Source organism: Meleagris gallopavo, chromosome Z (genome assembly GCF_905368555.1).
Source record: "Meleagris gallopavo chromosome Z, MGAL_WU_HG_1.1, whole genome shotgun sequence".
NCBI lineage: Eukaryota > Metazoa > Chordata > Aves > Galliformes > Phasianidae > Meleagris > Meleagris gallopavo.
The window spans coordinates 44,843,045-44,867,496 of NC_139435.1; the positions used below are offsets into that span (position 1 = coordinate 44,843,045).

Consider the following 24,452-nt stretch of genomic DNA (forward strand, 5'->3'; position numbering starts at 1 on the left):
ATCAATTTTACTTGAATTGTTTATCTGAGTGTAATTCAGGATAGAGAATACTTTCCTAAAACCCCTGTGTTTTGCTACTTCTGCCTTGTCAAAGAATATTTCTAAATATCATTCAAACAGTTATCCTTCAAATCACAAAAATTACATAGGCCATCAAGGGATGGAACACTTCTCCTACAAGGACAGGCTGAAAGAGCTGGGGCTGTTCACCTTGGAGAAGTGACTTTATAGCTAACTTTCAGTATCTGGAAGGGAGCTACAGGAAAGAAAGGGACAGACTCCTTAGCAGGGTTTGATGTGACAGGACGAGGGGAAGTGGATTAGGCTTTAAGTGTGCAGATTTAGGTTAGATATAAGGAAAAAGTCTTTTACAATGAGGGTGATGAGGCCCTGAGATGTGCTGGATGCCCTGACCCTGGAGACTTTCAGGGCGAGGCTGGATCAAGCCCTGGGCAACCTGGTAGCTGTGGTGTCCCTGTTCATTGCAGGGGAGTTGAGCTAGATGACCTGTGATGAGTGGCATTCCTCAGGAATTGTTACTGTGGCTGATGTTATTTAACATTTTTATGGGCAACATGGTCAATGGGATAGAGTGCACATTCAGCAGGTGTGCAAACAGCACTAAGCTGAATAGTACATTGACAGGCTACAGGGAAGAAATGCTATTCAGAGGGACCTGGATGGGCTTGAGAGATGGGTCCATGCCAACCTCATGGAGTTCAACAAGGCCAGGTGCAAGGTCCTGCACCTGGAGAGGGGCAATCCTAAGCATAGATGCAGATTGGGCAGAGGATGGCTTGAGAGCAGCATTGGGGAAAAGAATTCGGGGGTGTCAGTTGATTAAAGATTCAGCATGAGCAGGCAGTGTGTGCTTTCAGCCCAGAAGGCCAATAGTATCCTGGATTGCATCAAGAGAAGCATGACCAGCAGGTCAAGGGAACTGATTCTGCCCCTCTACTCTCATGAGACCCCACCTGGAGTACTGCATCCAGTACTGGGAACCCAAAACAAGGAGGACTGGGAGCTGTTGGAGCGAATCCACAAAGATGATCAGGGAGCTGGAGCACCTTCCCCTACAAGGACAGGCTGAGAGAACTGGAGCTCTTCAGCCTGCAAAAGAGAAGGCTGTGGAGGGATCTTATAGTTGCCTTCCAGTACCTGAAGGGGGTCCACAGGAGAGCTGAGGAGGGACTTTTTGTAAGGGCGTGTAGTGAGAGGACAAGAGGAAGTGGTTTTAAACTGGAAGAGGGCTGATTTAGATTAGATATTAGGAAGAAATTCTTTACTGTGAGGGTGGTGAGACACTGGAACAGGTTGCCCAGTGAGGCTGTGGATGCCCTTTCCCTGGAATCATTCAGGGCTGGGCTGGATGGGGCAGTGAGCAACCTGGTCTAGAGGGAGGTGTCCCTGCCAATGGAAGGGGGTTGGAACTAGGTGATCTTAAAGGTCCCTTCCAACCCAAACCATTCTATGATTCTATGAAAATTCTGATGTGAAAATTAGCTATTGAAATGCATATAGAAAGTCTTTGTCTGCCCAGAGTTGCTATAGATATCTGTCTGCAATAATGTATCTTAAATGTAGCAGCAGTAACCAACAGAAATAGACTTTCATAAATTGCAGTCCTGATTACCAGAATGATACATCTCTTGAAAGTTGTGTATATACTGAACTTGTGTCAGATGAGTCCTTTGGACTCTTGAGTTTGACTCACATTAGTTCTGCTTTGATTACTATCACTTTATGGGACAAATAACAATCACCTAAAAGTAGTAATTCATGTTCCATAGAGACCGAAACTGCACTGTTTCATGTGGTCATGTATGGGCATTTCCCTTCTAATAAATCAAGCAGAGATTGATTATGACTGATTGCTTATTTAGAAAAGCTAAAAGTGTCGTGAGAAAGTTCAGCAAAATTTTTTAATAAGTGCTGCATAGAATATTTTAGTTACTGACCAGTGGTGTTGTTCTGGAGGCTTTCAGACTATTTTCTAGTCCCTAGTATCACAATATTCTGTTTTCTTGTTTTGGCATAAGCACTAAGTGGAATAATGGAATTATGTTTTGTACCAAATGATACAAGAGAAAGCCTGTGCGTGTTTGTGTGTTCGTGTGTCTGTAGTTATATGTATGACTGTGACAAGAAGAAGGACTTGCTTTCATACACTTGCCTGTTCAGGGTACCTGGCACTTCAACTGTGTAATGTGGCTTGTGGAGTATGTATTCCAGAGAATTCCTGTCTTTTTCTAGTTGATTTTCAATATGTTGGCATAAATGTTGATGTTAGTACTAGTTAAAGTACTTTTGCACTGAGAAATTTTATGGGATATATATATACCATTTCATTCTATTTACTGGAAAAGCTTTGTGGAAATTTCTTAGGAATTCTGACCTGAAAAAAATAATCATGATGGTGATATCCCAATCTGTATTTGAAATACAAAGAATCTTTTATTTTGGAGTTCTGTCACTTAACTCAGTGAGGTTACTGAAGTGTAGATGGGAACAACTGCATGACAGATATTGTGGAGATTGTTTCTAAGCAGTTGGAAGCAGACTAACTGTAATGCTTTAGGTAGTAGGTTTCTACGTGGAGCTGCAACATTTAATTTGCAGGCGTCTAGCCTCCTGTCATGGTTACAGGATATCAGCAAATCAGTGACATCACAGTTTCAGGTATGGTTTGCAATCCTGTTTGAGTTGTGTACCTTTCCAGTCCATACTTTGCGTTAATGATCTGCAGTGTTTAGCTCCTCAAAAGAAAAGGGTTCACGTGGGAGTTGGTATCCTCCCTTGATCTTTTCTGCAGGACAGGGAAGGGGTTGTTTTGTTTTTGTATTAGTTTTAGTTTTAGCAAGGAAATGGAAAAGTGAGTATGCTTGTTCCCTCTTGGGAACATGTTATAAAGAGATTTCCAGATCAGTTTCCTGTGCAGGCCTAGGAAAGTTTCAGAAGCTCTGAGACCTGAATACTACGCAGCTTCCTTGTGTTCCACATTTTGGTTGAAGAGCTGCAGGTGGAGTTTGGTAGGAAATCCTCATTGGCTTGCTCTATGTCTGACACTGTTCTTCATCAGGAAGGGTTGTGTGACAATTAACCATTAATAGACCAGCCAGCTTTCTTTCTTGTGGCTGGAGAGTTGTCAGGAATTGACCAGATGTCCTTTGCAATGTTGGACATAGCCAGTGTTGGTGTTGCAACAAGACCTGCTGGGCATGCTCCTGTGGGGCAGCACAGGATGATGTTACCATAGAGAGGCAAACTGTCTTCTGTTATAGGCTGCATCTTTAACACATGTTCACCAAGCTGTTTTTGTGATAAATTTGTGTATGTTTTCTCCTGTCAGAGGATATTTTACTGAGAAATCAGTAGGGAAATGAAAATAGAGATTAAAACCAATTTGTTTGGAAGCTACCTTCTAATTCAATAACCCTTAATGATATTCACCTACCCTGTAGTGAATTTGAATAGATTTCTGTTTTTGCTCCTGAACTAAGAGCCCTTTGAATTTAACAAAATTGTTGCTTAGCAATTCTAGGTAACTGGCTAAGCATTCAAATGAAGTTGAATCTTCCCTTGCAGTTTTGATAACAATAACTTTGAATTGAGACAATGGCTTCAAGATGAAGTTTAGTTTTGCCTCAGGTGACTCCTTGCTTTTGCCAGTTAAAAGTCAGAGGAAAACAATGATTTTCCTCACTTTACCAGAAATTTGGAAACCAATTCTTTATGGGTTCTCCTCTCCTAAATTATTTTCTTATTCAAGCTTATTAAAGAAGCTGACTACTCAGGAAAAAAAGTAAATGCAGTGGTGAATTCCTGAGTTATAACACCATTGACCATGTGCTTCCTGACCTATTGTACTAATCTTGGAGCAGCTGCCGAGAAAGTTCTGTTTCATAGATATATGCAAGCAAACTGGCACTGGGATAAAAACATCTTATCTGAGAAAGGAGGATAGCATAGTGCCTATTCCTGAACCCCGAAACTGGATCCTATTGTGGGATCTGAATGGGATAATTGGATGGGATATGTTGAACATGCACTTTCTCACACTTCTTTCCTAAGCTAAAAAGGAAGGAAGTTGGAATAGAACTTTGAACACTTACAAGAACGGAAAAAAAAAAAACCCAAGGATGTTGATTTTGCAAGTGGAGAATTGGACTACAAAATCTCAGTTCATGGAGTGCAGGTTGTTTAGATTACCAGTTATCCTCCTTACATTTCAGGCACCCAGTGATGTTTTATGATCTTTCATATGAGACTGGTGAGATAAATTTTGGGAGGATTTTTTTGTGGTTTTTGTTGTTTGCTTTGTATGGTTTTTTTGTTTGTTTGCTTTTTTCCCCTGAGTTGCTTGACTTGTTTCAGCAACAACAGTCACAAATGGTCTGGGAGCTGAAAGATGGACATTTTGTTCAGAGATTTTTGTTGACTGATACACATACTGTCAGTTTTTGTTTGGCATGACAGTCGACTATCCATTCACATATAGTCTGAAAAATGATAAATTTAACTCTTTGGAAGTATTGGCTCCTTCCTATTTAACCTTTACTGTTATTGTCTTAAAAAAAATCAGAACAGTTCTGTAAAACACTTCCTTTGGATTATGTAAAAAGTACAGGCCAACTAGTGGAAAAAAATCCAAAAAGCTTTTAGGCAGTTTTCTTTTTCTAGCTGTATGTTTTCATAGAACTTTATCATGTCTTTTGTGGCTCTGCACACTGAGTATTTTAAAAGTCTGAAACCTTACTTTGAATAGTTCTTGAAAAGACTGTGAGCATTCAACAAAAAGGTGTGCTAGGCTTTTAGTATTGCTGATAAAGCAGGCTGAAAGAATACAGAGTCTGTAATTAAACAAATGAAAAGCTAGAGCTGAAATGCAGAAACAATTCAGCAGGTAAAAACTGCCTGTGTGTTCCTTGAGGACTAAGAGGCATAGCAGGAATCAGGGCAGACTTACTTGGCTGTCATACAAATTAAAAGATACATCAGCTGCAATGTCACCATTCTTGTCCTTATTCATGGAAGATAATTCATACATTACCACAATAAAAAACTGTTTAAGATGTACTAAACCAATTACAAATATAATTGTTAAGGTAGGCTGGTAAATTCTTCTTTGTCAATTGTTTCCTACAGTTATTTTATATAAATCAGTCATAGGAAAAAGAATTGCTGTTTCATTGCAAATTTGTCATGATATTCTGCAGTGTGTAAATATAGTTGGCTACAACAGCTTTTGAAATGGAAGATCTTTTCTTTCGTAGAGTTATGTTTATTAATACGGACATGAGATTTTGATGTGTGGCCCAGGATTTCACTAGAAAATTGAACTAGGATGTTACACATACAAGCAAATATTTATAAAACTTCCATGAAAGCAGATATGGTTTTGAAAATATAGGCATGTAACCCAAAATTTAGTATCGAGTTTTGGTGAATTACAACTCCTTGTTGTCTCCCTTTGTTGTTGCTGAAAGAAAAAAAGAATAGGGTTCTATCCTAATGGAATTACCAGTTCTTTCTATTTTTGAAAACGTATTCTAGTATGTGTTGTAGACTAAAGGTACAGATAGATACTCATTCCCTGTGTGGGTATAACATATGTAAATGCTAATGCACACACGTTCATTTTTATCTAACAGAAGAGTAAACGACGCTGTTTTCTCTAAAGCCATATGTTTATCACAGTGTTCCAAAAATAAAAATGCAACTTCATTGCTGCTGAATTTTACTTACAAAAACATTAACAAACAGATTCTTGATTGTTTTTACTTCCTAAGGTGTGTTTTAGATTTTCTAGAACAAGTTGTATAATTGCAGTTATACTGTTGGTGTTAAGCAAATTCTAAAGATCCTCTAACAAGTGTGACCTTCTGACATGCTCTCCCAAGAGCATGTCTTAATTGAAAAAGAAATAATAATTCCCAAAAGTTTGTGCCAGCCTACCTGTAGCAGTAGCTTTTTTTCAAAGAAATGCAAAAGGGAGAATTTTCAAATTTGAATAGTAGACTTTATAGGAGTATTTTCATTCTTCATTGTACCTATGTTTTAACATCTCATCTAGATCGTTGTAATTAGCAACCTTAATGTTATGATTAGGACTTGGAATAGTCTGTTGATGTTAAGCATATTATTTAGACATCTATCTTATTTCCCACTGATTACACTAAAATTATTTCACTGGTTAGACAGATTTTTAGACTTTGGGATTTTGGTTCAAGTTCACAACATAATATTTTAACTGCTTTGTCTCAGTTATGTGTTCTTTAAGTTTCTATTATTAGAAAAATCCTTTCTAAAGCAAGACTTATTTAAAAATAGTTTACTAACCTTTCTCTTAAATATTTTGCAGAAATGAAAAACAGTAATTATAGCTCTCTCTGTGTTACACTATTGTACATCAGCTGATGCGTGTGAATCCAATGGGATTTACTTTACTAAGACTATAATCCCTTGACTTGATTTGATAGTTGGATTGTATTTGCTGTGGAGGCTTTAGGCAGAAGAATCAAGTACATACTTGGAATTACTCTTGACGTGGGAGGATACAGCAGGGATTTTCAGCAGCATATTTCTTAGAACAAAATGATTTCAGAACTCCCAAGGACCAGTAAAAGTGAAATTAAAAGCCTGAAATGCTTTGGGTACTCGATTTCTTCTTTTTGTAATGATCACTGCTTTTGATACGATATGAGCTGTGAACTCTTCATGAAACAAGCCAAGCCATGGCATAGTAAATGATTATATATGCCTCTCTCAAACTAAGGTGGCCTGAAGAGCATGGTTAGACTTGATAATTCCTATCTTCAAGCCTTCAACTTCTCATATGACCCATTCCTTTATATATCTGAATATGCACATTTGGTAATTCCTGAAGAAGGAGGACTGTATTATTGGTCAAATTTGCTGTTCTTTTTGCAGTGAGTGGGAGTTCATCTTCTTTTTGCTTCTTTTCCTCTCAGTTAATATAAATGGCCTTATTTCCAGTTCTGGCATTCTCCAGCTAGCTGATGTATGGTGATCTAATATTCTAATGAGAGAAAATAAAAGAAGAGCAGAATCCTTGCAAGTTTAGATTTCTTATCAATTAGACTGCTTGTTTTCTTATGCTTTTCCATGAGAATATGTGAAACTCATTATTTGCTTGAGAATCTATGACCAATAAACATGCATATCTTTAAAACTGTCAGCCAAACTTTTTAGTTATGTCAGTGAAAGCCTTTTAAAATTAGGTGTGGGTGTGTGCTACGTATGTTGCAGACACTATTTCAATTTTAATCTGTGTATGAAAATCACTCTGGTTGAAGCCTGGGTGTTGCATTTATTCTTTATTCAGGTCAAAGTACTGCTGATGCTTGCCGACCCTAAGCTTTCAGGATTTGAGCTGGACTGGTTTACAGCCCATGAGTGCATTTACCAGAAGAAAAAAACACAAAAGAGAGGGAAATGTATTTTACACTTTTTTTTTTTTTAATTATTGGTTGTCCGTTTTATGGGCAGTGCAGCTTGTTACCTCCTCAGTTGTTGGAGTGCATTTTTCAACCATATTAGATGCTAATGCTTCAGTATATGATTCCAGGGTATTTTATTAAAACTGATTGATAAAACGCTTTTTAGAAATGAAGGATTTTTTGTTAGGAGAGTCACTAGAACCTAGCTGTAGTTACTCTTCTTAAGTACAGACAAATTTCCTCTAATTTGGGGAATTCAAATTATAAGTCATTCCAAATAGGTGATCTGTCATCAAAACAAGTTAGTTACTGCGGTCAGGAATCATGTCCTACTTTATTAACACTGAAGAATAAAATGAAGTTGTTAGGATTATTGCAACTGGACTCAGAGGTTTTTTTGACATATTAAGCAAAGTATAAAAGTGAGTGTGCATTGATCAATTCCTTTAGCACACACAGTGCAAAATGTGTAGTATAAATACTTTGGTTGGTTGAGAGTGGCTTTTAAATGGGGAATTATGTGAATTTCTGATCGAGACAAGTTTGCTTTGTAGAACAAGAAAATGCAGAACATGACTGTGCTATTGGGACTTTCCTGTAACTTTTGAGGGGAAAGGTCCATTCTCTATCTCACAATGTCATGCAGCAAGACCTTTAAATCTGATCCAGACTGTAGGAGTTCGAAAGGTGGTGGAAACAGTGATATATGGTGTCCTTCTGTGCTTTTGCTTTATGAGTGGGGTAGCTAATGACATCTACCAATGTAAAGTGCTGTAGACTTTCTCATGAAGGAAGCATATTATGTAAAATATACTGTCATAATTGAATGTGTTTGTGTCTTCAGATATTGAGATTCATGTTTATTCAACATCTTTGTTTTCTTTGGTGGTAGCTTCAGAAAAAACAGTTTTGATAATAGTACCTGTAATAAAAACATCTGGAGGTGAAACTGGATCTTGCATAACAGTCTAAAGAGAAGTGCACAAGCAGGGTGATTAAATTATGTTAGAAGAAGTAGTACCAACTAATACTAATAACTTAACAATGATGGCAAATCAGCATTGTGTTTGATAGCATGTGGTAAGAGTTCTATATCACCATTATTTGAAGAAAATAGATGTGAAAGCAGCCTACATTCATCTCAGCAGACACTGCAGGAAAAATAAATTGCTTGAAAGTAGATTACAGTGAAGATTATTAATGATCAGAAATATTGCTACTATTTCTGATGTGGAAGGATTGCATCCTTCAGGACCGAAATGGATACATGCTGTGAAATATTTCTGATTGTTTCACCTTGGAGTCTGCATGTAGTCCTACCTGAGAAACGTATTTGAATCTAGAACCCTAACTAAATCTTAGAAAATACTGACATTCTGCTAAATGAGACCCTTCCCTTATATCCTCTTCTGTAACCACAGTGAAGATGAACTTAGAGGAAATCATGCATGCTTTGCCCCTGATTTAATTGAAATGATGCTTAGCTTCCAAACTGCATTATGCCATTATGCACTATGGGAAAGGCTGCCTTAAAATCTCCATTTTAAAGATTGTTTCCGTAAGCATTTGTGTCTGCATAGTAAGCTAGATAAAATTTCAACTGATGGAGTATTGTGGTTTAACCCAGCAGGTGGTTGAGCACCACGCAGTCATTTGCTCACTCCCCCTCCTTCCCAGTGCAGTGCGGGAGAGAATCACGAATAAAGCAGTGGAACTTGTGGGTTGAGATAAAACTATTTACTAAGCCAGAGAAAAAGTAAAGGATAATAGTTATGACTATGTATAAATATATATGTATGAATGTACATAACAAGTGATGCACAAACAAGTGATACTCGCCACCCCCTGACCAATGCCCCGCTCACCCCTGAGCAGCAGAAGAGAATGAGATGAACTCCCACCCGTTCAGTGCTCTCCTTCTGCATGATGTCATATGATATGGAATATTCCTTCAACCAGTTTAAGTCAGCTGTCCTAATTCTGTTCCCTCTCAGCTCCTTGGACCCTTCACTGTGAATGGTCTTGGCTCTGTACAACACTGTTTAGCAGCAACTTGAAACATCAGTGTGTTATCAGCATTGTTTTTCTCCTAGAACCAAAACATAGCATCATACCAGACACTGAAGACAATTCCATCTCAGCTGAAACTAAGACGTGAAGTATGGCTATTTTGTTAATTTTACATAGATTTACGGCCTCCGTGGAGGAGTGTCTAAGAGTGTCTAAGTCAGGAATGGTATTATGCAAGGGACTGTATAATCAGAGTTAAAAACTGTTTCTAGACCCAAACGAGGTAGGATGAGTATATGAGGAATACCAGCATAGATCTGGCAGTGTTAAAGCGTAACGGGAAACTGCTTGGTAGAATTAATGATCTCTGAGATAGACCTGAGATGTATAATGAAATCTTTCCATTTATTGCAGTTAGCATTTGAGCTGAAGTCTCTCTTGATTCCCAAGGCTAGTCTGTAGTTCAGTGCTGTTTCTTTTAGCTGATACATCTGCAGACCAATAAAGGTTTGCGTTTCAGTAAGAATCCTGGGCAGTGTGTGACAGAGGCTGTGTATCTCTTCCAGCCTCTTATACTCTGCAGTAGCAGAGTGAAAAAACTGTGATTAATGAGCAAAGGGGCTCAGTAAAATTAGTGATCTATTTTTGCCATTGACTTCCATAAAGTGGATGAAATTGTGTGCCATGTTGTTCCTCCGCATGCCATATTTTTTTTGTTACTTCACCTGGACACAATTCTGTTTATACTAAGTACATTGTCGACTTGCTGTTCAGCTAAGTCTGCCTGTCAGGCTTATCAGCACTTTCCCTCAGTCCCACTGTTCTCTCCCATTTGTCCATATCGAGCAGCTGCTCTGGATTGTTAATGTGCTAAGATTGCAAGCTCTTTGGTAGTGGAATCGCTTCTTTGTTGTAAGTGCACCTTTTTGTCTGCTGAAGTGAAGTGATAATCTCAAATGTTGTACTGCATGCTTTGTGCTGTCCCTCAAAAGATATTATTTCATGCTTACATGTAGACAAGAAAAAGTAAATACTGTGTAGCCCCGCAAGTTTCTGGCTCTCACCTACTTTTTGCAGTAGGTGACATGCAGTTCTTGCTAGACCACATGTTCAAAAGCAGTCAGGATTGAAGGATACATAGAAGTTGGGTTACCTTTAGCAGACATGTCAGTTTGTAGCTATCTTTGGCACTTCCTTACCCAGAGACCACATGGCTTTGAAAGTTGGAAAAAAAGAATGCTGGCCAAGAACTTCTCTTTGCATGTCTCTGCTTTTATATTAATTTTGCTGTGGTAATAAGTTTTTGTTGTTTTTTCTTTGTGTTTTGTTTAGACCTTTCCTTTCAAAGTTAAAACACCAGAAGGTAGCAGTGCTTAGTGATCTTATTTGCTTACAGCTCCTACATCTGCTATTTTTTTCTGAGTTTTATAATATTCCTAAAATTAACACCATAATTCTGTGCAATTTGTATATTCTTGATACTGTATTTCTTACATATTCTCACATTCTCGTTAATGAAAATATCTATTCAATGACTGTAAGAACTAATGAAATTTCTTTTGCTTGTACAGTCAGTATTCACCAACTTTTATTTAGTCTGATAATGCGTCAGAGTTCTCTTAGCATCAGGAATAATACAGTCCAGCATTTTGAATGGTGGGTGTTTTTAGCTGTTGCTCTGCTGTCTGTGAGGGAGTTGCCTTATTAGTTTTGAACAGGTCTGCTGATACCTATCTAAGTATAGCTTCACACTTACCTCTTCTGAAGTATAGGTGGGTAGATAAAAATAATAGTAGCTTTTGTCTATGATTGTAATGGCAAATTCATGTATATAGTCACTGAAGTTTATCTAGAAGTTACTAAAAAAACTTAGAATTTTAAGTATAATCTAATTAATCTGTGCTTGATGGCATGTTAATGATGTGAATGGTAACCATCTTTACCATCTGCTGGCAGTCTCTAGCTCCCTTTCAGTTATCAGTTAGTTTGGAATTGAAAAGCTAAGAACGAGTGGTGTGCTAAACACCATTCAAAAGGTTCTCACTTCTGGTGGTAGACCTAGTGAAGATAATCTGCTTTGCTTTTGGACATCTGACCACACTGGTCGGTGATGACTGGCACATCTCCATCATCATGAAGAACAGTTCTTCATTTGCATCTCTGTTGTAGAGTATGTCCTCAGTGTTGACCAGAATGTCTGGTTACCCCTTCTTGAAGTGGGAATAATCAGTCCCTTTGCCCAGAACTGCTTGCTGTTCATTCCATATCTTTGCAGAAACATTTGAAGTATTATCACAGAAAAGAAGCAGAGGCTTCATTTTCTGAACACTGCAAGCCCCACCAACTTTGCCTGCTCCAACCTCAGCTGCATCAGGGAGGTCCTGGAATTCTGTATATTGTTCTCCAGCATACGAGGCCTGACTCTGCTGTGTTGTTGTCAAAACTACAGACTGTGGAGCCTAGCTAAGGTCTATTGTTACTCAAAACAAGTTGAGAAGGAGAACACTGAGGTAAAGCCAAACATCTGTGTAGAAGGAGGCTGTGTCTTCTTGTATACAAAGAATAGTGACAATACTGGCCTTGACTTTTGAGTTATTTCCAGCATACCATTTAGTTCTTATAATTTTCTGTTTGGGGATGGAGGGTGGAGAGTGGAACCAGAGGAGGGCTTTTCCTGCATACTATGCTATACACATTTTTTCTGAAAGCTTTCAAGGATATAATTAATTACAAAATAGAAATAGAGAAAGAGATAAAAAGCAAGTACGTGAAGTAAAGGTGCAGTGAAAGCTTGTTAGTACAGACAGCAGAAACCTGTCCATTCCCTAGGCAACTTCAGCATTTTACACCAAAGCATGTTGAGTATTGAAAAGTCAAAGCTGGAAAGAAACTACTGTAGGCAAGGAACAGACCAGGGTAGCGGTGTAACAATTTTTATTGTGTGCCTTTCTGGTCTTAGATAGAAGATGCTGATCTCTGGTGCTCTTTTTGGGAATTTTGTAATGCATCACATTTCCACATAATTTTTGAGAGTCCAGAAGAAAATCCTACAAACAAAGTCTTTTTCAAAATCAGTTGGCAGATTGACAAAAAGCATTCCTGAAGTGTTTTAGGGTTCCTTTTTTCAGAAAGAACAATCAAGCATAAATGTTTTGTGGAAAGAGAAAGAAGCACATCCTGGCATTTTGATGTCTTTGGTATTTAAAAACAAAGTGATTATGAAATCGGTAGATATTCTGTTTTGTTTTGAACAAATATGTTACATAGCTATTTATCCGGAGTCTTGTACCTGTAGATGTACAGAGTTAACACACATGAAGTTAAATATACCTCTACACCTGTACATTTCTGGTCACCCAAGTTCTCTTTATACACAATTGGGCATCTCTGTGTATCCAATCAAGTCATCAACATTAGCTACTGACTATGTGGATCTTACTAAATATGTTGCTTAGAATCCATTAAAGCTAATTACTGATTAAAAATTGATGAAATTCTGAGAACCATAGAAGTTTGCTGAGTGATCCGTAGGGCTTTACATTTTTCCTTTCTTCCTCTTTTTATTCTTTTTTTTTTTTTTTTTTTTTTGCAGATAGCTTGAAACTATTTCTGTAGTTTTCTCTCCTTTTTTCCTTTCAACTTATCAAAACTTATTTTCCTCTATGTTACTTTCATAGAGACTCTACTGCTTTAATACATGATTTTCATTGTGACTTTCACTGCTGCAATTAAGTGGCTAATTGAGCAGTTTATAATGTGTATGCCTAATTGCTTCTGCAAGAGGTTAACTGCAAAAAGCGTAGAAAATTAACACACAAAATGTTGCCTAGGTTACCTTTTACTAAGTAAAGCCTCAGAGATTTTGTTTACTTCGCTTTTTATGGGCAATGAAACTCCTGAAGATATGTTAATACCTTTACTACTGAGTCTTAGATATCAACTACAATGTAATATGCCATACTTCAAAAAAACTTCTATGAAATAGAATAGAGAATCTGGGGTTCAGCCTGTTGTAAAGAATACATAATTGCAGTTGCACTTGTTTTTTTCCTTCTGTCTGAAAATGCAGAACAGCAATTTGTTTTTTTGGACTGAATATGTTTAATATCTGTGATAAAAATAGTATAATGCTAATACTAGACTCTGAAAATACCTCCAATGTTCTTTTCACAGAATAAATAGATGCTTAATCACCCCTTGGTCTTTCTAATAATATACAGGCTTCGGAACAGCTATCATGCCAAAAAAATTGCAAAGCGCTGATCCATATGTAAGGGAGTTTCCAGTTGTTCCTGGACTCTGCGTTGTGTGAAATGGAAAACAATGTAGTGTAAGATCAAATCCAAAAGAAATCTAGAGAAAAATTAAATTAACTTCTGAAGAGTTTTGTCAGAGTTATCATTTGTTTTGTTGTTTTTTTTTTATAGAAGTGTTTAATATAATTATTTTATTAGTAATATACAGCTACAACAAAACAGGCAAGAAACAATGCTGTGAATGTAATAACAAACTTACTGTCCCTGGATGTATTCAAGAACTGTTTGGATGTGGTGCCCATGGACATGATTTAGAGGAGGGTTGTTAGAGTTAGGGAAGTATGGTTATGTCGTGGTTGGACTTAATGATCTTTAAGGTCTTTTCCAACCTGAGAAATTCTATGATTCTGTGATTTTTAAAAACATTTCTGGAAGAGTAAATATTGATGACTATAAAAAAGTTGACATTATAAGATGTGTGGGGAAATGTCGTATTTGGCACATCATTGCTTTCAGTATGTAAATGTATTTTCCGTATACCTTCCCACCTTCTTGTCACTACAGTGATAAAAAAAAAAAAAAATAAGCTGTTTGTATGTGCTGTTGACTGGTAGAGCCTGAAGAATGCTGTTTTCATGAAGGGAGGAACATTTTTTGTGCTGAACTTTTTCTTCTCTATATTTAAATTGTTATCCTGCTCTGATTCCTTACAGTGTACCACTTCTATGATGTACCACTTTCCTATTTCTAATTCACGCTTGCTTTATATAGCCTGCTTGATTACAGGCTCTGTTTGCTTTTAGGTTAGTCATGTTTTATATTGTTTCTTTCATACTGACGGGAGACCTGTCTTGATGTTCATGACACAAACCAATACTCTCCATCTTTCTGAAGCTGAACAGTAGACCAAGTAGATATCTGCATTATATATGATGGACAAGATCATATTGTACTGGTTTTGCATAATTACAGTGGTCTAAATCATCACATTTGAAATACAAGTTTTCTTCTTTTCATTGCTCACAAATGCTCAAATAAGCCTTCTATTTAGCAGTTATAAATACAGTATTTGAAGAAATGTAATAGCTCTGTTAATTTTAATTCTTACGTGTGTGTTTTTTCCTCATAGGTTTTAACAATTCTGAACGTGTGTGTGACAAAGAGTTCATAATACGCAGAGCAGCAACTAATCGCGTCCTGAATGTCTTACGTCACTGGGTCTCCAAGCACTCTCAGGTATTCTTGTGTTGCACTTGTTCTCTCCATTTGTATTGTGTAAGTGGAAAAATGCTGTCTGACTTCACTGAACAAATGGAGTTTATGTACTTTGATTCTCTCTACAAAATACTGTGGGACTGTTAGGTTACTTTGATTGAATGTGTTGAAATGCTTGTGATGCATAAAGATATTTATATATTTGTTCTGAAGCATATCTGGAAAGATGCACCAGTCCTTCCTTTTTGTCACTCTACAGTCCAATTCTATGAATCTGATCACAAAATGGAGTAACTAGTAGAATTTCTTACATAGCAGTGTCTTTTAAGCTGCTAGGTAAGAGGAACATTGGAAGATCTTGCATGCATCCAGCAGACTATGAGGAAAATTACTGAAAGAAACAATGGAGGGAAGAATGGAAACAGGGACAGAAGAAAATGAGGAAACTAGCAAGAGAGCATTATGGAAGCATATGAAACATCTTTAAGCCTTGGGCAGACGGTACACTGTGGCAGTTATTGACTGCTTTATTGCTCCATGTTAATAATCGAGAACACATGATCAAAGCAGGGTTCATTGCACAGCTGACTGCAGCACTCTCCTGTGTTAAACACTATTCCCTTTTTGTCCTTATAATGGATTTAGTTTTGACAGAGATCAAATGTGTTAGTGAATGAAGCCAGTAGGAAATGCAAGTGTGAAAACTGATCGTGTTTGAAAAGCTGAATAGTCAAGAAGAGATTTTGGCATTGTACTGTACATGCTACGTCTGTGCTATAGCTATCAATAAGTGAGTGCTGTGAGTCAACCTTCCATGTTAATTAAATGACAGAGTCATCAGACTTTTGTCTACATTAAGTAAATCTCTACAACTTACTAAACTGATGTTTCAGTTTCAGTGCTGACCCTGATTGAATTGTGATGATTCCCTGGTATAAACACAGAGTAACTGTGAAGAGCGTAAGCATTCTCCATCACTGTGTCAATTTAACAAAAATATTCTTTCTCTCCTTGAAATGAAGACGTTATCTGTTCCCATACCAAAGGCCTACAGTAATATGCAAAAATACGATATTGTCCTGATTATTTTAGCACCTACTTTTACAGAAAATTACACAATTAGTATTTTTTTAAAACTACTGTGGGAATTAAGGTAATGGACAAAAGTCCAAAACAGTGAATTTTCAAAGAGGAAGCTGTTACTTGAGCTCTCTAATCATTACTGCCTTTTGTTTTTTCTCTTGCAAGGATGGCAGATTTTAATTCTCTCTCTCTCTCTTAACCCACTATTCCAGTAAAGCAAATATTTTAAAATGCAAGGACTTTGGCACAAAAAGTAATGAATGCTGCAGTAACAAAGCATGTAATCAGATGTTTGTGTTCTTTCTTGAGAGACAAGGGACAAAGGAAGGACACAAGACCTAAGCAAAACAGAAATGACTGGCTAGTTCCTGCCTAATAAAAAACCAAGATCAGGACTGCTTTAAGGAAGGCAAGAGAAGAATTACTGTCCGGCCAAACAGTATGAAATGTTGCCAGTGAAGATAGATAGTCCTTGGAGAGCAGTAGCTTAGAGCCTCATTTTACATTAAGAACACAAACTGCAAACCAGAGAACCCTTAACCACTCGTGTCTGCTGAAGAAATGCTTATTAGATTTCCAAAATGACATAACAGTGGAAGCACAAGAATTCTGTGGGATCAACAGACGTGCCAAAAACTTTATTGCATTTTAAGGTATTTGCATCATTCACAGGCCATCAGTGTACCTGAGACATCTTTCACCTTCATCCACAGAAATGGGCAGGTCTTATTCATTTAAAAAAAGAGCAAGGAAAACAGTTGACAAAATAAGTTGGTATTTGCAAAGATAAGTGAGTCACTCAGTATGTTTTCTTGATAGCATTTTCCAGACTTTTTCTGCCGAAGTGCCATTTCCTCATTAGTGGATAAAAAGATGCAAAGGCATTAGATGGGTGAATTGTGGAGCATTGTTTAGCTTTCTCTTTAGTGTTGCAGCATATGACTATCTCTGCAGGATGTGATTAACTCAGTTCTGGTTCTCTGATACCAGTAATAGTAATTTATTTACAAGTTATTTATTTGCCTGAATGATGGTACTGATTCATAGCGTTTCAGTGCCAAGGGTATACAAGGTGTTGCACAGTCACAAAACAGTATGTAGCCTATGTTCAGAAATGTTCAGCCATCTGTCATAAATGTGCTTGCAAATTCTATTCAAGTTATTTATTCCCTACCCTCCATTCCTCCCTCTGGATCCCTTTGGTTCATTTCAGTGTTTTACTCTCTAGCGTTTAATAACACAGGTCAAGGTTAGTGCATGAACCAAGGGAGAGAGATAGTGTCCAAACAAATATTTCAAAGCTTTGTATTTCCTCACTTTCCTCCATCCAGTTCTTGGCTAGGTCTTGAAGATGTTTCATCTGCTGGACTGTGGAATTAATTAGCTTTCTACAACATCTTGCAGTTGTGTCAAAACCACAGTTGGGGAAGATTAGGTATTTTTTAAGCACGTGTTTTTAAAAACTTGTCTGATCGTGGATGCCATTTAATATGTAAACTTGTCTGTGTGCAGAAAACAGAATCATTAAAATTAATATTTCAGCCTACTCAGAGAGAATATGCATTCATGAAGCAGTTCTGTTATCTTGAAATGATCCTAAATACTGTTTAGAAAAAGCACTAATTATTTTTAAAAGTTGTGTCATTCATTGTGTAGGACCCTCACTTAAATTCTGAGTAAATATATTGTGATGCCAGATCTGCAGCCCTTTCAGAATGGCAGAAGGAACTAATTAATGTCTCCAAGAGCTCCTAAGGCACAGACAAAAATTTGGAACAAACATACTCATGTAATGTGATATACAGTTTCTGCTTTTTGTTTTTACCACGCTGAGCAAGGGGAATCAAACCTGTATTGCTGACCTTTCCTTTTCCTTTTCCTTTTCCTTTTCCTTTTCCTTTTCCTTTTCCTTTTCCTTTTCCTTTTCCTTTTCCTTTTCCTTTTCCTTTTCCTTTTCCTTTTCCTTTTCCTTTTCCTTTTCCTTTTCCTTTTCCTTTTCCTTTTCCTTTTCCTTTTCCTTTTCCTTTTCCTTTTCCTTTTCCTTTTCCTTTTCCTTTTCCTTCTCCTTTTCCTTTTCCTTCTCCTTCTCCTTCTCCTTCTCCTTCTCCTTCCCCTTGTCCTTTTCCCTCCTCTTCTCCTCCCCCTTCCCCTTCCCCTTTCCTTTTCCTTCTTTCCTTTTCCTTTCTTTTCTCTTTTTTTTTTTTAGTGCATGAAAGACTTTCCAGTTGTTTTTTTTTTTTTAATTTCGTTCTTTTCATTTTCTTTAACCCCTCTTTTTTTCATGCTCTTCTTCTCTTCATTCAAACATTGATAGGCCAACAAAGCTTTCTTTTTCCCAAAATAACAGCTGAATGTTCATGTTTCCATTTTGTTTTCAGAACATAATTGAGAGGAAGAGCGTAGGATTCTCTGGTTGTAAACAATAAAAACACAAATGCTGAGGCAGAGAGTTACTATGAAGACAAGAGCTTTGATGAGAATGGAAAGGACTTATGAAGGCAAAACTCCCACTTAACTCCTGTCAGAGATGGAAAAATAGGAAGGGAAAATGAGGCAAAGAGGAGAAAGTTCATGCATGATTTTTGTTTTCCTGGTGAGATCTTGCAGACTCATTTTGTTTAACAATACTTTCTTTTATCTAAACACTTCAATATACAAAATGAATAATACTGCTTCTGTGGCAAGCAGATGGAAATGGAGTTTGTCCAAGGAGAAAAATTTTTCATCTGCTGCTGAGGAAAGAAAAGCTGGCTTTTCCAGACTTCCCAGTTTTGAATGACAGTTCGATTCTTGTTCCCGCTGGCTTCTTTGAGAATCTCAGCTGGAATGAATTGGAAAATCTTGACTCTATTACAAACAACATGATTGCCAGATGGTGTCAGTGAGTTATGAAGTTACCACAGGATCTGGGGAGCAGACCAAAACTTGCATTTTGAGAGTGTAGGTCATGTTTTCGGTGCCTGACTCCTGTCTTGCTCCAACAGTGAAATAACCTTCTACAAATCATCCCCTTGCTTGCCTCATTAAGCCATGTTCGGTTTTCAAAAGAAGGTTTTTCATATGTAGTTACTGATCTTGCCTGGGGAATACGGAAGAAAGACACCTGTATATAGAAAATTATCCAAGAAAGTAGATTATGGTTAGGCACCAGTAGTTTTAGTATATCTTGCACATTAATTGGCCAATCGCATTTTGTGCATTATAACAAAAAAAGATAAAAATTCATTCATCTGAGCCCTATTTGGCTCTTGTTTAAAGGCATAAAGTAATGAATATTTTAGCTGACAAAGCTACAGTGAGCTTATTGTAGAATGTGAGCAAATCACACTTAAGCCACATTAACTCTGTGATAATCTGTATTTTTCTCACAGCAAGATATTCTGTGTTCCGACTACCTGTGAAGTAAACCCTTAAGATCTGTGGTCTGTATCTTGAAACAACAAAGATGCTTCTGGTGTTCTTTCTGAAGTAGACATGTAAAAATGCTAATTGTGAATTGAAAAAGAGGTTGCCACAAGGAGAAGGGAGCTGTGAGTGAGTGAGTGTTTGAGTGAGTGAGTGTTCGACATACTGTTGGTCACTCAGTAAAGAAATCAAGTTTACATGAATTTACTCCATGTGCAGAATACACATGCATATTCAGTAGTAATGTACTTAACTGTTATTGTGCTTTGTCCAAATAATGCAGAAACATAAGGGTTTGATATTCCATTACCCGTGGGGAGCATGAGTCACCCACAGAACAGTAGCTAGGCTTGCAATCAGTCAAACTAATTAGAGATACACTATCCACACTTCTGCTGGAGCATGACAGATCCACTCTCACTGAGGTCGCCCTGCAAAGCTCTGACTTGTACCAAGTCCCAGAACTTAGAGGCAGAGATGTCACATTTCCTGATTACTTTAATCTGACGGTACTTAGTGGCTAGATTCTTCTTTCAAGGTTCCTTTATACTACCGGATTTTACAGTTCTTGGATAATGAAAGGTTTGTGTTGTATGTGCTGAGAATTACTCAGTCATGGTATTAATGTAGCTTGTACTTTTATCCTAATTATATTCAACCTGAACCGACAAGCTAACACTGATACTATAGAACCAGAGCTGGCATTCCTTCCCTAAATGACGATTGTTTCTTGGCACTTGAAACTAGCTGGAAGACAAAGCTATTGTCCCTTGGTTGCTTTCTGAAATGAACTAGAAGTTCATTGATACAGTGATGCATGTTTTCTGATTGCCAGGTTTAGTATCTTTTATCTGTTTTTTTTTTCCAAAATATGTAAATATTTTGTTGTATGTGTATTTATAAAAATTTCATACAGCAGAATTATGTATGATAGTTGCGCTTCTATGAAAAAAAAAGTTGTGGAGTTCTGCATTACTGGAGTAATTCCAGTTAATTATGATAGAGTTTGATCTTCTGTGAAGTAAATTAGAAGTTACACTGTTGATGTCATTGCAATGATTGTCTGTTTACACTTTGGCATAAGAACAGATATATTAAAATTGTAAGGAAAAATCCATCTATTTAAAAATGTACCAATTTCATTGTGAATAGTCTTTCAGTAGGTCTCTTTCTGCTCCTGGACATATCCAGTGTTGGGCTCCCAGCAAGATTTTATCATTATCCTGTCACTTTAAAGTAATCAGTTATAGCCAGCAGCAGTGCTAGTCTTTCTCAATGTCTGTGCCCGTCTGCTATTTTCAGTTTGCTGCTGGCAGTGGGGGCAAAGGACAATGAGTCTGCACACAGTAAATCCACATTGTACGAATACTCATAGAGACATCCAAAACCTGACTCCAGATGTATGTGTAGTTTTCCCTTCTGATATTTTTGATACTTCATTAAATTTTTATCGTCCCTTCACTAATTAAACTCTTTTTTTGCTCTCCATTAGAGCATTTTCACTTCAGATATCTCTAAAAATTTTCCTTTTTCCTAGCCATTATCCATATCCCCAGCAATTTCTGTCTTCAATGACGTATCTTCTTACTCGATGCTTTTCCCCTAACCTTCCATGTGAGCATTTCTTGTTATTTCTACGTTTGTCTTTTCTGCTTCCCTGTGTTTCCTTCAAATATATCTCTCTTCAGTTTTTCTTGTTTATCATTTATGGCTGAAAGATCTTCACTGTGTAGTTATTCAAAAGATGAAGAGAATTTGCTAGGAAAAGACTTCAGTGCATTGATTCTTCTTGTTTGTAGTGATAATGTAAACTACATCTGGAAAACAACCAGTTATATGTACTGGTGCTGGAAATCTCGATTAGAAAGCAGTCAGCTTCTTTCCTTCTCTGCTTGAAAAAAGGCTTCCAGTTTCAGATGTGTTCTTGGTCAATGGATTAGTTTTCTGTCCATTTGTAATGATGCAGAGCCATGCAGGCTTGGGTGTGCTGCTTCCAGTCAGCCAAGTGTGCCTGCCACATCTTTTTGAGCAATTTTCCTGTGTTTCCTCAGAGCAATAGAGAGAAACAAAGAAAATTGGTCCAAATGTATTCGGCAAAGTCTGTCACAAGGGATAAGCATTACATTTATCATGACAATTTGTACTCCTCTTACTCCTCTTCACATGGCAATCAGAACTCTGAAGCCAGTGTCCCAATAGTTGTTTTCTGCTAGGTTTTTTTTTCTTGCCTTCTTGGCTGTATTTTGAGAGCTGAACTTAGATGAAATTATTTTTACAGGTAGCATGTATAGGTTTGTTGAAGTTGGAGATTTTTGAAGATCTCAGTAGGTTTCTTCATGATTACTCCTTGTACAGTTCCCTTGCCTAACCAATTGATTGGCATTCTGCTGTGGAGTGATGGCATCGGTGGACAAAGAAGAGGTAAATGATGGACCTGCTAGGGCCATTGACGTGATCCCATAACACATCCTTTTCTCTGCACTGGAGAGAGATGATTTGAAGACTGGACTATTCCACAGATTAAGAATTGATTGGATGGTTGCAGCTGGAGGGTTGTTGTAAGTGGTTCTGTGTCCAGTTGGAGGCTGGTCACAAGCAATGTCCCATAGGTGTATATCTTGGGACCGGTTCTTCAGCATCTTTATCAATGATATAGAGAATGGGACCTCAGCAAGTTTGCTGATGACTCCAAGCTGAGTGGTGCAGTAGATACAGTAGAAGGAAGAGATGCCATCCAAAACCCTGGCTTAAGAAATGGGCAGATGAGAACCTTCCCTCATGGCCCAACTGTGTACTAGACTGCATCAAAAGAAGCATAGCCACCGGGTCAAGGGAAGAAAACCTGCCCCTCTACTCTGTGCTGGTGTGGTCTTACCTGGAGTACTGCATCCAGAAGTAGAGTCCTCAGTATAGGAAAGATACACTTGTTGGAGCATGTCCAGAGGAGGGCCACAAAAATGATTCAAGAGATGGAGCACCTCCACTACAAGGTCAAGTTGAGAGAACTGGAGTTGTTCAGCCTGGAGAAGAGAACACTCTGGGGAGACCTGAGAGTAGCCTTTCAGTATCTAAGGGGAAACTACAAGAAAGGAGGGGACAGACTTAGCAGGGTCTGTTGTGATAGGACAAGGAGGAAAGGTTTCCAACACAATAAGGGCAAATTTAGGTTGGATATAAGGAAGAGGTCTTTTATAATGAGAGTGGGGAGGCGCTGAAACAGGTTGCCCAGAGATGTGGTGGAAGTCCAAGCAAGGCCAAGTGTAAGGTGTTGCACTTGGGTTCACGCAATTCTAGATATATGTATGGACTGGGAGAAGAACTCATGGAAAGCAGCCCAGCTGAGAAGGACTTGGAGATTCTGGTGGACAAAAAGTTGGACATGATCCATCAGTGTGTACTGCAGCCCTAAAGACTGGCTGTATCCTGGGCTGCATCAACACAAAAGTGGCCAGCAGGGAAAAGGAGATGATTGTCTAATTCTGCTCAGGTCTCATGAGGCCCTATCTGGAGTACTGCATCTAGGCCTGGGGCTCCCCAGCTCAATAAAGATGTGGAGCTGTGGGAGGAGGTAGAAAGGAAGGCCATGAAGATGATCAGAGGGTTGGAGTACCTCTCTTATGAGGACAGGCTGAGGGAACTGGTGGTCTTTGGCCTAGAGAAGAGAAAGTTCTGGAGCTCTGGGGGAACCTCACTGCAGTCCTCCACTACTTGAAGTGAGCTTAAATGCAGGAGGAAGACTAAGTTTTTACACTGTTTTGAAGTGGTAGGATAAGGTGAATGGCTTTAAACTGAAAAGAGTGGAGATTTAGGCTAGATGTTAGCAGAAGTTCTTTACTCAGAGGGTGCTGAGGCCCTGGCACAGATGTCTAGAGAAATTGTGAATGCCCCATCCCTGCAGGTGCTCCAGGCTAGGTTGGATGGGGTCCTGGGCAGTCTCATCTGCTGGGCAGTCTGCTGGGCAGTCCTGCCCAAGGCAGGAGATAGGAACTAGGTGATCTTTAATGTCCATTCCAACCTCAGACATTCTGTGATTCTGTGACATACTCAAATATTTTCCAAATAAATTATGTTCTTAGGTTTTAGCTCCCTTTTGTTTGCCTGGGTTATTCAGTGTTTCCTGACATTGTTTAAATGCAGAGTGTTTCCTCTCACTTAAGAAAATTTAAAGAAAGGGAGGAGGAAATGCTTTGGGAGTTTCCCGTGACAAAGCTTAAAAATTATATAACTACCACCTGTAATAAACCTACATATTTCTTGTTAAATCTCACTGGCGCATCTAGTTGTTTTTCCTGCTTTCTGCTGCCGCTGTCACAGTCTCTTGTCTTCTGGGCAGTGATTCTAAATCCAACATCCCTTTTCTTGATTTTTCACTCAGCTGGGTAGGTTGCTTCTGAAGCACTTTCATACTGCAGCACAGCTTTTCTAGCTCCTCCTGGCAAGAGAATTTGTATGTACTTTCTGAAGAAAACAGTACCATCTAGTCTTGTGGGTGGTAGTGATCAACAGGCTGGTTATGAATTTAAAATGTAATCATGCTGAACTTGGTGCTCTTCTGCTATAAAGGAGATGATGTTTAACCCTGATAAGCAGGTAAGCACCACAGTTGCTCTCTTACTCCCACCCCGTCCTCTTTGAGTCCATAAATAACAAACTTGTGAGCCAAGATAAAGAGGGTCGCTCAACACCTGCTCACCGATGCCTAACCAGTCCCCAGGCAATGACAGCATGCTGGCCAGCTTCCCCAGATCTATTGTTCTATATGACACCACATGGTATGTGACATCGCTTTGGCCAGTTGGGTCAACTGTGCTGGTTTTTTCCCTCCCAGCTTCTTGTTAGCCCCCAGCTCCTCACTGGCAGCACAGTGTCAGAAGTCCTTGGCTCTGTGCAGCACTGCTCAGCAGTAAATAGAACATCAGTGTGTTACCTCTTCTGCACTGCTCTACTGCTGTGAACTTAAATAAGTGATGGTCACCATTGTGCTTTTTAACAGCTGAGAACTTCATACATCCTATTCTTATCC

At 38.3% G+C, this 24,452-nt stretch overlaps 1 protein-coding gene across 3 annotated transcripts in view; it reads left to right on the forward strand.

Moving 5' to 3' along the window:
* Positions 1-24,452, forward strand: part of RASGRF2 (Ras protein specific guanine nucleotide releasing factor 2) — a 123,676-nt gene that overhangs the window by 75,605 nt on the left and 23,619 nt on the right. For all 3 annotated transcript variants that reach the window (XM_085214322.1, XM_010726097.4, XM_010726098.4), the window contains exon 18: positions 14,856-14,962. In XM_085214322.1, the coding sequence (XP_085070448.1) occupies positions 14,856-14,962 (107 nt within the window). The remainder of the gene's footprint in view (positions 1-14,855; positions 14,963-24,452) is intronic.